This window comes from Marmota marmota, unplaced genomic scaffold (assembly GCF_001458135.2).
Source record: "Marmota marmota marmota unplaced genomic scaffold, marMar, whole genome shotgun sequence".
Lineage (NCBI taxonomy): Eukaryota > Metazoa > Chordata > Mammalia > Rodentia > Sciuridae > Marmota > Marmota marmota.
In genome coordinates, this window is record NW_026000026.1 from 30665854 (window position 1) to 30678500 (window position 12647).

Genomic DNA, 12647 nt, shown 5'->3' on the forward strand with positions numbered 1-12647 from the left:
CTGAGGCAGAGAGCGGTTCGCGAGCCGGACTCACCGCCCGAGGACAAGGTAGCGGCAGCGTCCGGGTGGGCGCGGCCCGGGCAGCGGAGGCCCGCGGGGAGCGCGCGCAGCGGGGTGGTCTGGCTCTCTGACCCTTTGTCGCGGCCGAGAGCATTGGGCCTGGGCAGCACTGAAGGTCCTCCAGGGCCACTGCAGGGCACGGCTGTGGATCGGGTTGGGGATGGTACCCTGGGGGCGTAAGGAGGAGCGCGCGGAGATTGCGCACGGCTGCCTGCTTCGCAGGGCTGGTTGGGGCATCCCCCACCTCCCTGAGGCCTTCCTGGGTGAGAAGACTCGAGACCCCGCAGATCCTTCTCCGATTGGAGGCTCCTCTCAGCGCGACTTCAGGCTCATTGCTCTTGTTAAAAATGTTATTTTGGGGTGGGGAAATGGAGACAAGGCCATAGGATTTGTCTTCTGGGGGATTTAAATCCCTTCTTAAAAGTTAAATCCGTTGGCTTTGATCAGAGAGGTGTCTTGACTCACGCAGTGAACCAGCCGGTTAGCAGGTGTTGGAGGGTCTACTTCCAAAGGGTTGTTTCCTGAGCCAAATGTGGGCTTTGATGGGGTAAAGAAGGAGGCCATCTTGGCGGGGATACAACCGGTTGGGGGGTGAGATGGAAGAGGGATGGACTCCTTTGATTTAAATGTAAGGTTTGCGTAGGGAAGTTGAAGGTGAAGGATAGTTGTGTTACTGTGAACGCTGAATGACGACATGAAGATTTGGGATTTTTGCGGTAATATTTATGCTTTTCAAGTTAGTAGTGGTCAGGAGCAAAAAGAAATTGTTTCCCTCCAGTGTCTGGGGATGGAACCCAGGACTTTACACGTTAGGCAAGCACTCTACCACTGGGCTACATCCCCAGCCCAGGAGCAGTGTGCTTGGAAAATGATCATTCAGTGATGTGTAGAATAGACAGGGGGAGCCTGAATCAGAATGATGGAGACTGGTTAAGTCGGGGGTCAGGGATTGTCTGTGGGTGACCTGCAGATGTTTTCTTTGACCAACATGTTCTCTTAAAAATCAGAAGATCTCTCCTAACAATCAGAATTTCTTTCTCTTTTTGGATTATTGGAGAATGTGCTATCACGTTCTCACCTGATTAATTGTTGTCTGGAGCTGAGGGTCGTCTATTCCTTAGCAATCCCTGTTGCCTTAAACTAGCTCCGTAGCACCCACTCATGTAGCCTGTACTTTTTGATTACTGAAGGAAAGGGAAATCAGGAAGGAAGTGATTATATGATTTGGTGACAGGATGTCAATAGAATAGTTTTACAAGGAGGAATGCTCTCATGAAAAAAAATTTTTAAAAACGACTCTCTTGTTATTGTGTAGAGTGGATCATCCAAGGAGACTGTCCATTTTGATGTTTAGGATATATTGGAGAAAATTTAGGGCTCGGGATACAGATTCAGGAGTTCATTGCAAAGATAAGGTACTTTGTAGTTTACTCCTTCAGATGAATATCCTGGTTTAGTCCCAAACAACTCTGTACTCATCCTGGTTGGTGAGTGTTCATGTGTTTGAAGGTACTGTACCCTTGTTTAAGGATGAGCTCATGCTTGGTGTTAAAGGAATTCTGTGGACTGAGGTGTGAGAAGAGGGAGAAGGATGATAGCTGGTGAGGCTGTATTTTTGAAAAGCTAACTGTAATAATAAGATATGGTAAAGCAAAACAAAAACAGTCCAGGGATTATGAGGTGAAACAAAAATTTTACCCTCTCCACTCCTTGGATCCATCCTCCAAAGATAAAGTGCCAGTTGATTCTTATTTTTTCACATTCATGTTTTAGGTAGGGAGGACTCCAGGAGCTGTCCAGCTAAAGGTGCCTTAATAATTACAACTGTACTTGGAACTACTTATACAATGAAAGGACGCCTGGGTCATGAGGTCCACTAGGTGCTTACCATTCTCTAAAATGCAGCAGCAGCAGTTATGCCTTCTGTTAAAAGCCCGATGTAGTGCTGGGGCTATAGCTGAGTGGAAGAGTGCTTGCCTAGCATGTGTGAGGTACTGGGTTTGATCCACAGCACCACATAAAAATAAACAAATAAAGTAAAGGTATTCTGTCCATCTATAATTACAAAAGAAAGAAAGAAAGAAAGAGAAAGAAAGAGCTAGTCCATTACCCAGAGCAAAACAGTTTCTCTCCCTATCATTATTTCTGAATTATCACATATGGGATTTTAAAATAAGGGTACATTTATTTGACTTTGGTGAGTGTATAAAGTGTTTTTAAAAGTTGCATTTGTTCTGTTTCATAACTTGGAAAAAAAAAACTACCGGTATCCTTGTGTTATAATCCAAGGACATTAGAAATAACAAAATAAGGGTGTCTTTCTAGAGAAATGAATTGTAAAATCGGAACTTTCTTATTTCATAGAAAAATCCAGAGAACAGTTTTTCAGGTCACTTCTTTAAAAGAGCTAGAACAAGTTTGAAAGATTCCTCAAAATGCTACAGTTGCTTAATTGTTGTGGCAAAGCTATCTTGTAAATAGAAAATCACTAGTATCAAAATAATTTGAAGAATGTGTTTATAAAAGTCAGGAGGGGTATTGTTATATTTAGCATCCTAGAATGGAATTTTCAAAGCCAATTGCTAATAAAGGAAATGTTCTCCTCTGAGATCTGTGCTTATAATTTTAAGGTCCCAAAGCACAGTATAGTTATAGTTGCCAAGCACAGAAACTTGGAATTTAAGCTTTGGGAATGATTTTTTTCCTCTCCAACTTTTTTTTTTTTTTCCCCCCCCAGTGGTGCTTAGGAAAAAAAAAAAAGGATGAAATATAGGGCAAAAAGTTGACATCACAAAATTTATTGTTGGATTGGCATTTCAGGAGATTTTGAAATTAAAGTTTTAGGTTTTCTTCTTTAAGTAGATGTTGAAATGCTATTAAAATTAGAACTTTACTTGTTTCAAGTCTTTCTTTCTCAATAAAGGACACCAATATGAAGTAAACGACATCATGTAGAAAGGGGAGTTTATACTTTAGCTGAAGATAGTGGTTAAGAGCAGGGGATTATAAAGAATGAAATTGTGGCATTTGCTGGTAAATGGATGGAACTGGAAAGTATCACATAAGTGAAATAAGCCAGACTCAGAAAGCCAAAGGTTGAATGTTTTCTCTGATATGTGGAGGCTAGTACAAAATAAGGAGTGGGGGTGGGGGAGAGGGAATGGGGTGGAGAATTCCATCAAAAAAGAAGGAAGACCAGTGGGCTAAATGAAAGGGACTGAGGGGGAGGAAGAAGAGATGAGATAAGAAAAGAACAGAGGAATGAATTAACCTAACCTTTTTGTATACTGTGAATATACCACAGTAAATCTCACCATCATCTATACCCACAAGACACTAACAAAAAAGAAAAAAAAGTCTAGAAGTAAATATCAGAAAGATCAGTAGAGTTGAGGGAAGGGAACAAGAAAAGGGAAGAGGGGAGAGAAAGGGGATATAATGGGGACTGAATTTGAGCAAATTATATTCCATGCTTTTTAAATTATGTCAAAATGAATTCTAATGTTATGTATAACCAAAAAGAAGCAAACAAAAAAGAGCAGGGGCTTAAGTGTCAGCTAGTTCTGTCTTGAGCCTGGACCCTGCCACTTAGCAGCTGTGTAACTTTGAGCTAATCATTGAACTTGTAAAAGTCTCAAATTTGTTCATCCCTAAAATGGGAGTGATAAAATTTCCCATGCTCATAGAACAATTGAATGGAATTCAGTGAGTAATTATGTTTCATACCCAGGGCAGAGCTTGACACATTGTAATGACATGTCAGCTATTGTTGCTGCGGGTAAAATAGTTTTTTAATAGGAAAAAACTTTCAGTCTTAGAAGGTGATTAAATCTTAAAGTTATTAGTGTTTGCAATAATCTACTTACAGTCATCACTTTCAAGTTTTATAGAAAGAGTTTGGACTGCTGGGCATGGAGGTGCTTACTGTAATCCTAGTGATTTGAGAGGCTGAGGCAGGAAGATTGCAAGTTCAAAGTCAGTCTCAGCAATTTAGTGAGACCCTATCTCAAAAAGGACTGGAGATGTGCCTCAGTGATTAAGTGCCCCTAGATTCAATCCCTGGTTATCCCTCCCAACCCCTGTGCTTCCTCCAAAAGGAATTTTTTGGTACTCATATCATAATCAGGCCTTAAGTAAATAACCGCATACAACAATGCCCAGTGCTTCTTCTATACTTTAGAAGAAGCACTGGGCATTGTTGTATGCGGTTATTTTCTTTCTTTCAGAACTACTGAGGACTCTAGTGAGTAATTAAAATGGTTTTCTGGTGGAGTTTGAGAATGAACTATTGAAATAAAATTTAAGAGCTATAACTTATTTTAGATGTAGGAGGATTCCCCCCCCTCCATATCAGGGATTGAATTCAGGGGCATTTAACCACTGAGCCACATCCTCAGCCTTTTTATTTTTTATTTAAAGACAGGGTCTCGATAGGTTGCTTAGGCTGGCTTTGAACTTGCAATCCTCCTGCCTCAGCCTCCCAAACTGCTGGGATTATGGATATGTGCCGCCGTGCCCAGGGAGAAATGCATTCTTTAAATATATATTTGTACATATAGACGTGTGTGTGTGTATGTGTGTGTGTGTGTATGTGTGTATATATGTATTTGTTTATTTTTTTGGTTCTGGGGAACTAGCCCAGGGCTTCATATGCAAGCTAAGCAAATACTCTTCCACTAAGCTAAACCTTTTTTCTTTTTCTTTTTTACATTGGAAAGTGATTTGGGAATCGGAAAAGCAGTCTCTGATGCATTGTGGTATACACCTGTAATTCCAGCTACTTGGGAAACTGAGGCAGGAGAATCACAAGTTTGAGGCTGTCCTCAGTAATTTAGTGAGACCTTGTCTCTAAGTTAAAAATGAAAAGGACAGGGGATATAGCTTGGTGGTAAAGTGCCCCTGAGTTCAATCCCTTGTACCAAAAATAAATAAGAAAGAAAGAGAGAAAAAGGAAAAATAAAAATAGAAAAAGAAAAAGTAGTAAACTCTAACTATGGTTTCTAAGCTTCACTAGGGAAAAGAGGTGAAAGATTGCTTTGTCATATCACCCGTTATTCCAGGTTTCTAGTTTATGTTGATCAAACAGTATAATTTTATTTTAAAAGTTCGATTACTTCTCAATTTACAACGGTTAAAATTCATTTTTTTCTTTTTTAAAATTTTTATTTATTTATTTTTTAGTCATACACGACAGTAGAATGCATTTTGATATATAATACATACATGGAATGTACATACATCAATCATATTGTCTATTCTATTCTGCTGCCCTTCCTATCCTCCCTACTCCTCCCCTCCTTTCATTTTTTTTCCAAAAACCTAATTTTGTTTAAAATGTTTTGTGATTGCACAGGTTAATATATTTCATTAGAAGAATTAGTATCTTTTAAAAATGTTAAATCACTCATCATATGTTAGTAGAAAGGACCTTAGAGGTTATTATTTTATAGGAGAGAATACCATAATCCATAGAATTGAAGTTTTTGTTCAAGTTTACATAGTTGATTTGATACAGAGTTGTTAGTAGTATGAAGGGCTTCTAATTCCTTTTTATTTCCCCAGCATTATGGTACATAATGCTTTCTTCAAGAATATAGAATTAATTTACAGACTTTAAAAGCATCTCCATTAACTTTGAAAAGATGCCTGAATATCACCTATTTTTCTTATGTGACTTTAAATCAGAAAAATAGCCAAATAAGTCTTTGTAAAGGACATATATAAAAATAAAAGTAAGCTGGATGTGGTGGCACACACCTGCAATCCCAGCAACTCAGGAGACTGAGGCAGGAGGATTGCAAGTTCAAAGTTAGCTAGCTTTAGCAACTTAGCAAGACTGTGTCTTAAAATAAAAATAATAAAAGGGCAAGGGAATATGGCCGTGGGTTCAATCCTCAGTACCTAAATAAATAAATAAAGGTCTCAGTAAGTGTGGAGATTTTATAGAAAAGCATTTTTTTTTTTGATAGAGAATGTTGATTAGATCAGGTTTTCCCAGTTATTGGGTGACTGGTGGTTTATATATTTTGAAGCCCTTTCCTGGGAGTGGCCACTGGAGTTCTTGAAAGGAACTCCCAGAGTGATGCTCGGAGACCACAAGACTACACCCAGAACAACTTAGGTGAGGCTGCCTGGAAGAGTACTTTCTGGTTGATAGCTTTTAGTACCAGAACCATTTGTTCTGGCAACATTCAGTCTTTCAGTATTCAGCACTTCTCATTTGCTGGCTCCAGTATGCTGTATTCAGTGTCAGTGCTCATGAGGATGCTACCCAGGATTTTATACTAATTTTGATTCTCAATAATCCATTCTTTTTCTTTTTTTGCTTATTTATTTATTTATTGCTTATTTAAAGGAATCATTTATTTATTTTGCATGGTACTGGGATTGAATCCACACATACCATGTAAGTGCTCTATCACTGAGTTGCCCCTCATCCATCAAGTAGAAATAATGAGAAGATCTTTGTTTATGTTATTGGTACTGGGGATTAAATCCAGGGATGTTGAGCTATATCCACAGTTCTTTTTTTGTTTTTTTTTTATTTTGAGACAGGATTTCACTAAGTTGCTGAGTAACTGTTTGAAAAAGTTTGTGTCAGTGTTTTCAATTTTCCCATCTTTTCTGGGATCTACATAGGGAGAATGTATTTCTCCACCTGGTGTTAACTTAATACATGTGTTGTGGAGTCTCCCAGACCTTCTTTACTGGTGCTGGAAGCTGTTGGGAAAAAGTACAACCATTCCTCTGGTTTATAAGAGAACAGACACCGACTCTCAACTATTAATTTTGCCAGGGTCTTGTTGAATGAATACTGATTGGATCCTGGCATTGAGCAGAGTTCCTGCCTTCCAAGTTTTGTCACATGGTGACCAGTTGGTTGGGGGAGTAATGAGATGCCCCTACAGAATCCCTATTAGCCAGCTTTTCATGCCAGTCACTGATCTTTGTCCTATGTTGTTTGCCTGGTAGTGGGAATGGCATCGGGCCTGCTAAGTTGAGTGACCTTCTAAAGAAAGTTTAACTTTGTTATGTTATTTTAACTAGGCAGTGCCTGGTTCAGAATTTGAAAGGAATGAAGAGTACTCCTTCCTCACTCACTTTTCCCCAGAGACATCCCCATGCCAGGTAGTAGTCCTCATAAGTGCTGTTGCCTGTGTGGAAGGACCTGACCTGTCCTGCCAACATCAGACATCCTTTTGATTTGCTGCTTCTGGCATTAGCTCCTTTGTATCAGGTTCCCCCAAGCACTAGTTTGGGGCTTCTTTGTGAAGACTTTGCTGTGTTTTTTTGGGGGGTGGGGTGGGGGGGTGGGGGGTGGGGTGGGTGAGTACTAGGGATTGAACCTGTGGGCGCTTAACCACTAAGCCACATCCCCTGTCCTTTTTTGTATTTTATATAGAAACACGGTCTCACTGAATTGCTGAGTGCCTTGCTAAGTTGCTGAGGCTGGCTTTGAACTTGCAATCTTCCTGCCTCAGCCTCCCAAGCATCTGGGATTACAGGCGTGTGCCACTGTGGCTCTTGACTAAGTTTTTGAAAGAGCAACACTTTCTGTTCTTGAGTTTCTGGCATTGAGAGGATGTTTGTCATGAATCCTGGACCCCTCAGTGGGTGACTTTTAGAGTTTTGGCCCCACAGTCTTATGTCCTGCTGGTCTGTTCCTATACTTTTGGTGGTCTACAAGCATTCTTAGGTTCCTTAGTCACCACAGACGGACTTCCTCACAAGTTTGACTTCTATTGCTCTCCACACTGACCCTCATTCTCCAGTTTCCTCTGTAAATAGAACCACAGATTCTTTAGTTACTTTGGCTCTAAATCTGTTAGTCCTGTGTGTTTCCTCTGCTTCCTGCCTAGTCCTGAATATAGTTTCTAACCAGGTGTTAACTGTATTCCTTTTCGTTGCTCTTGCACATTTCATGTCGTTTCGGACTTGATGCCTGCCTGGTAGTTAAACTTTCCTATTGAGCATTCTCTGCACTTCAGGATTTGCTCTCAGCACCTTCCATTCATGTGCATGCCTTCTATGAAGTCTGTATATTAATCCCTGTGTGTCTACCAGGAAAGTGTTATCTGGGCAGGGTTTGCATTAGCATGTGGACTTGATCTCATTCTCTCCCCTTCTGTCTTGTAGAACACATCACCTCCTCCCCAAGGGACCAGCATGAAGCCCAGGTAACTAGCCATTGTGTACAACTCAAAGTTCAGCATCACAGTTTGATGCCAGTAGTCTCCTTCCTGGATCAGGTGATTGTGCACTACAGGGTTATCTGTTCGTTCTCTCTGTTCTAAGTGGAATTGTAGAAGAGGGACAGGATGGAGGGGGCAGGATAACCTTTTCTGACTAGGAATGGGAGACACACAGCAGTGTCTTGGCTTACTTCTCCCCTTAGTGGAAATTTAACTTGTTTATGTTTAGGTAGAGTCTGTTGCCTGAGGGGCTTCATTTAGGTTGAGTAGATGGGGCCAGAATCCTCCAAATCCCAGAATGAGGAGAATTCTCTGTGCTGTAGCCATTAATTCACACTATAAGCTTAAATTAACCCATATGGTATATTTGGTTTACTGAAACCTTCTGGGTTTTAGACTTGGGGGATGGCCAGGTTCTCTGTAGATGAGTCTGGGGGTGGAGCAGTTGTTTCAGGTATACAGACCTTCAGTTTCTCTTACAGTCCCTAGTTGTTCTGTCTGTCATTCCATATGTCAAACATTGGTCCAGGTCTTCTAGGATTCAGAGGGCAGAACGTTTCCATTTCCCCTTGAGCTTTCCTGAAGCGCTTAGTTGGCCACATGTTATTTCATCCATCTTAGCTCTTTCAGTACCAGGGATTTAACCCAGGGGTGCTTTACCATTGAGGCACATCCCCAGCCCTTTTTATTTTTTATTTTGACACAGGGTCTCGTTAAGTTGCTTAGGGCCTCGATAAGTTGCTGAGGCTGGCCTTGATCTCATTCTCCTGCCTCAGCCTCCAGTTGCTGGGATTACAGGCGTGTACCACTATGCCCGGCTCTTTAGTCTTTTTTGTTATCTGAAAATTTGTACAACTCTCATATCCACTGATGATCCCTTACCCCTACCATTTCTGTCCAAAGCCATACTTTCATTTCTTACTGTATTCATTAACGTTTATTTTAGTGGGTTATTGGGGCCAAAGGTGTGTGGGGTGGGGGTTGTTTACTTTCTTCAACAGGAAATTGAATTTAGAGAAATTGAGCTGGTATGACAACAGAGAAGCAGGTAGTTGCAACACTTTTTATCTTTTTTTGGGGGTTTAGTTTTGTTGTGAAGGATAAAGGTGGTTCCTGTTGACTGATGACACTTGTGAATTCTGGGCTTGGTCAAGAGCAAGTGCCTGTGTTTGGTTGGAGGTGGGTGATGGAAGAGGAGAAGCCAGGCAAGTGTTGTGTGCTTTGAAGTTTGAAGGAAGCTTTTGAGAGATGGAAAAGGACAGTGCCAAGTGCCATGGATGTGTCAAGTAGAATAGGAGTAGACACGATTAACCTCACTCGTGTGTTTTTCAGAGTGGCTCAGTATTCATTTTACAGAAGACGCTGTCCATCTCAGAAGATAATGGGACCTAAGTTTTTTTTTTAAATTTTTTTGTAGATGAATACGTTCATTGTTTTTTAATATTTATTTTTAGTTGTAGTTGGACATAATACCTTTATTTTATTTATTTGTTTTTATGTGGTGCTGAGGATCAAATCTAGGGTCTTGCACATGCTAGGCGAGCGCTCTACTGCTAAGCCACAACCCCAGCCTAATACCTTTATTTTTACTTACTTATTATGTGGTGCTGAGGATTGAACCCAGTGCCTTACCAGCTATTAGGAAAGTGCTTCACCACTGGGACCTAAGTTTTTTGAGCAGCAAACCTTTATACATGCATTTGCCTTTTTGTGTGTGTGTGGTGCTGAGGATTGAACCCAGGACTTCATACGTGCCAGGCAATCGCTCTACTACTGAGCTGCGTTGCCAGCCCATGCATTTGCCAATTTATGGATTTTGCTAAGCTCTTATTTATATTTCTTAGCTTCTATTCCCTTATGAAATAACTAGTCCTATGTGTTAATAGCATGTTTCTTTAAACATTGCAGCAAAATCTCAGGCTTCTATACCAAAAGTAGTCCATGCCCTGTTTAACCGCAAGTAATTAAAAACTCAAAATCGTAAACAAGTTAGAAGTATGTTTTTTTTTTTCTCCAAGTAAAAGAAGTCCTGGAGGTTGGCATTCTGGCATTTTTACAGTGTGAAGGATTCGGATTTCCCTAACTTTTTCTCCTACCATTCTGCAGTGTGGCTTTTACCTTAAGTTTCGGGGGGCTGCTGGAATTCCTACCATTGACATCCATATTTCAGTAAGTAGGAATAAGGAAGGAGAAAGAAACGTGTTGTTTTCCTGTAAGGATACTTCCTAAAAATGTACTATCTCTACCCATAATTTTGTAACCTAAAATGATAATCTTGAATTCTTAAGAAATTATATGGAAATACTCTGTTGAAGAGAACCAGAGATGGTTCTGCTTTAACAGGTTGACTTGTGATACAAGTTATCCACAGGCACCTCCTTCCTGGCTTGCAGAAGAAATATGTGTTTCCTGGATGATGAAACAGAAACTTGATAAAGATTTTACAGGTACCTTCAGGGTTGGGTTTGAAACCCTGGTGTCCTGCTTGCTATCTGAGGGTCTAATGTTGATGCCACCATGGCTAGCTCTTAACAGCTTGCTGGGACAGTTCTCTCTGGGAAATGAACCAGTTACGCATAAATGCATCTTAGTAGACAGCCTTCAAAATAAGAGTTTTTTCATGGAAAAATAGTGAAAGGATAAAGTTGAGAAATACATCTGGCCTCATTTTGTTGTGTATGGAAACTGACTCAGGGGACAGGCCAGCCAGCTAGAGTGCTGATTGTCTCTGGCCAGTTTTTTCCCATGGGATTAACTCTGAAGGCATAAATCATACATTGTCTCTGTTCCCTTCAACTATAGGTTGATATTGTCTGTCCCATGTTACTTTGAGTGTGAAGATAGCTTGAGGATGAACAATGGCCCTCTTGATTGCTAATCTTTTGGCTCCTTTGAGTACAGTCTCTCCTTACAGTCTGGTCTGTGCTGTGTTTGGGCTGCTGTCTGTCTTCTGTCATCTTGGGAGAGCAAAAACCTTGTGAGTTTTGTTATCACATATACATGTCAGCCAGACACTCAGATTTCTCTTGGAACAGTTGCCATTTCTATCTTCTCCATTCCTTGGAATTCTCTGTATAGAGAATTTTCAATTTGCACATAGTGGTCTTTTGAAAATGTGTCACTGGGGAAAAGCTATTTTGAGAACCTCTGACCAAGAACCATTTCTTTCAGAGATGGCAGCATCTCCTAGGGACTTTTCATCTGGCAAGTAAGATCTTATTGTTATGAGAGTCCTGTTTAGTTATTGGGAGCAGGGCTTTAAAGACATATTGTTTCTTAGATTTCAGGGAAGAATTATCTGAGTTATTGGGACTAGTGTCTAACGTATGACTCTCATATTTCTCAGTGGTCTCTAAATATCCAAACGCTAGAACGAACCAGCAATTTAGCAATCCCTTGTCTCAATATAAAAGTTAAAAAGACTGGAGATGTAGCTCAGCGGTAAAAATGCAATCCTTAGTGTCAAAAACAAAAAACAAAAAAAAACTTTCAAAAGATCCAAAAAGGGGCTGGTGTTGTTGCTCAGTGGTTGAGTGCTTGCCTCGCATGTGTGAGGCACTGGGTTCAATCCACAGCACCACATAAAAAAATAAATAAAAGATATTGTGTCTCTCTGCAACTAAATAATAATAAAAAAAGGATCAAAAAGGGGGTGCTGGTGTGAGCATTCTTCATGGCTATTAATAAAAAATAAATATCTAAAAAAAAGAACCTAGGGCCTTACACATGCTAGGCAAGCGCTCCACTGCTGAGCCACAACTCCAGCCCCTCATGGCCCTTTATTTTCAGGGAAATTTGGCTCAGAATTTCCAGCCTTCATCACTTTACTTTATCACTAATCTCTCACCAGTTAGATGAATTTGTTCAGTGTTGCTCATGTGGTTGTGGAAGTTGACCTTGGGGACTTATTTTTCTGGTTGCTTTGAAGAATGTCTTGTTGCCTCACTATTCATTTGTGTGTGACTGACTTTAAGGCCTACCTGGGGTTGTATTAAGCTGGAGGATAAGAATGAATATGATTTGAAGAGTGGACAGAGAATGAGACAGCAGTCCTGAAATGTGATGGGGGACCTTGAAGACTATGTCAGCACCTACGAAGGTGTCTGCATTGAGGATGATATTTTGTCTTCCTTAAAATTATGAAAGTTTTGAAATTATTAAATTTCGTGGAAATATATGTATATATTTTTTGGTACAGGGATTTAACCCTGAGGCACTTTACCACTGAGCTACAACCAAACCCTTTTTTAAAAAAATATGTTTTTAGTTGTAGTTGGACACAGTATCTTTATTTATTTTTATGTAGTGCTGAGGATTGAACCCAGTGCCTTACATGTGCACGGCGGGAGCTCAACCACTGAGCTACAGCCCCAACCCCATCCAAGCCCTTTTTAT

At 40.4% G+C, this 12647-nt stretch overlaps 1 protein-coding gene across 1 annotated transcript in view; it reads left to right on the plus strand.

Moving 5' to 3' along the window:
* Nucleotides 1–12647, plus strand: part of Cds2 (CDP-diacylglycerol synthase 2) — a 69330-nt gene that overhangs the window by 12844 nt on the left and 43839 nt on the right. The window contains exon 2 of the mRNA XM_015482674.2: nt 6–48. Coding sequence (XP_015338160.2) covers nt 6–48 — 43 coding nt within the window. The remainder of the gene's footprint in view (nt 1–5; nt 49–12647) is intronic.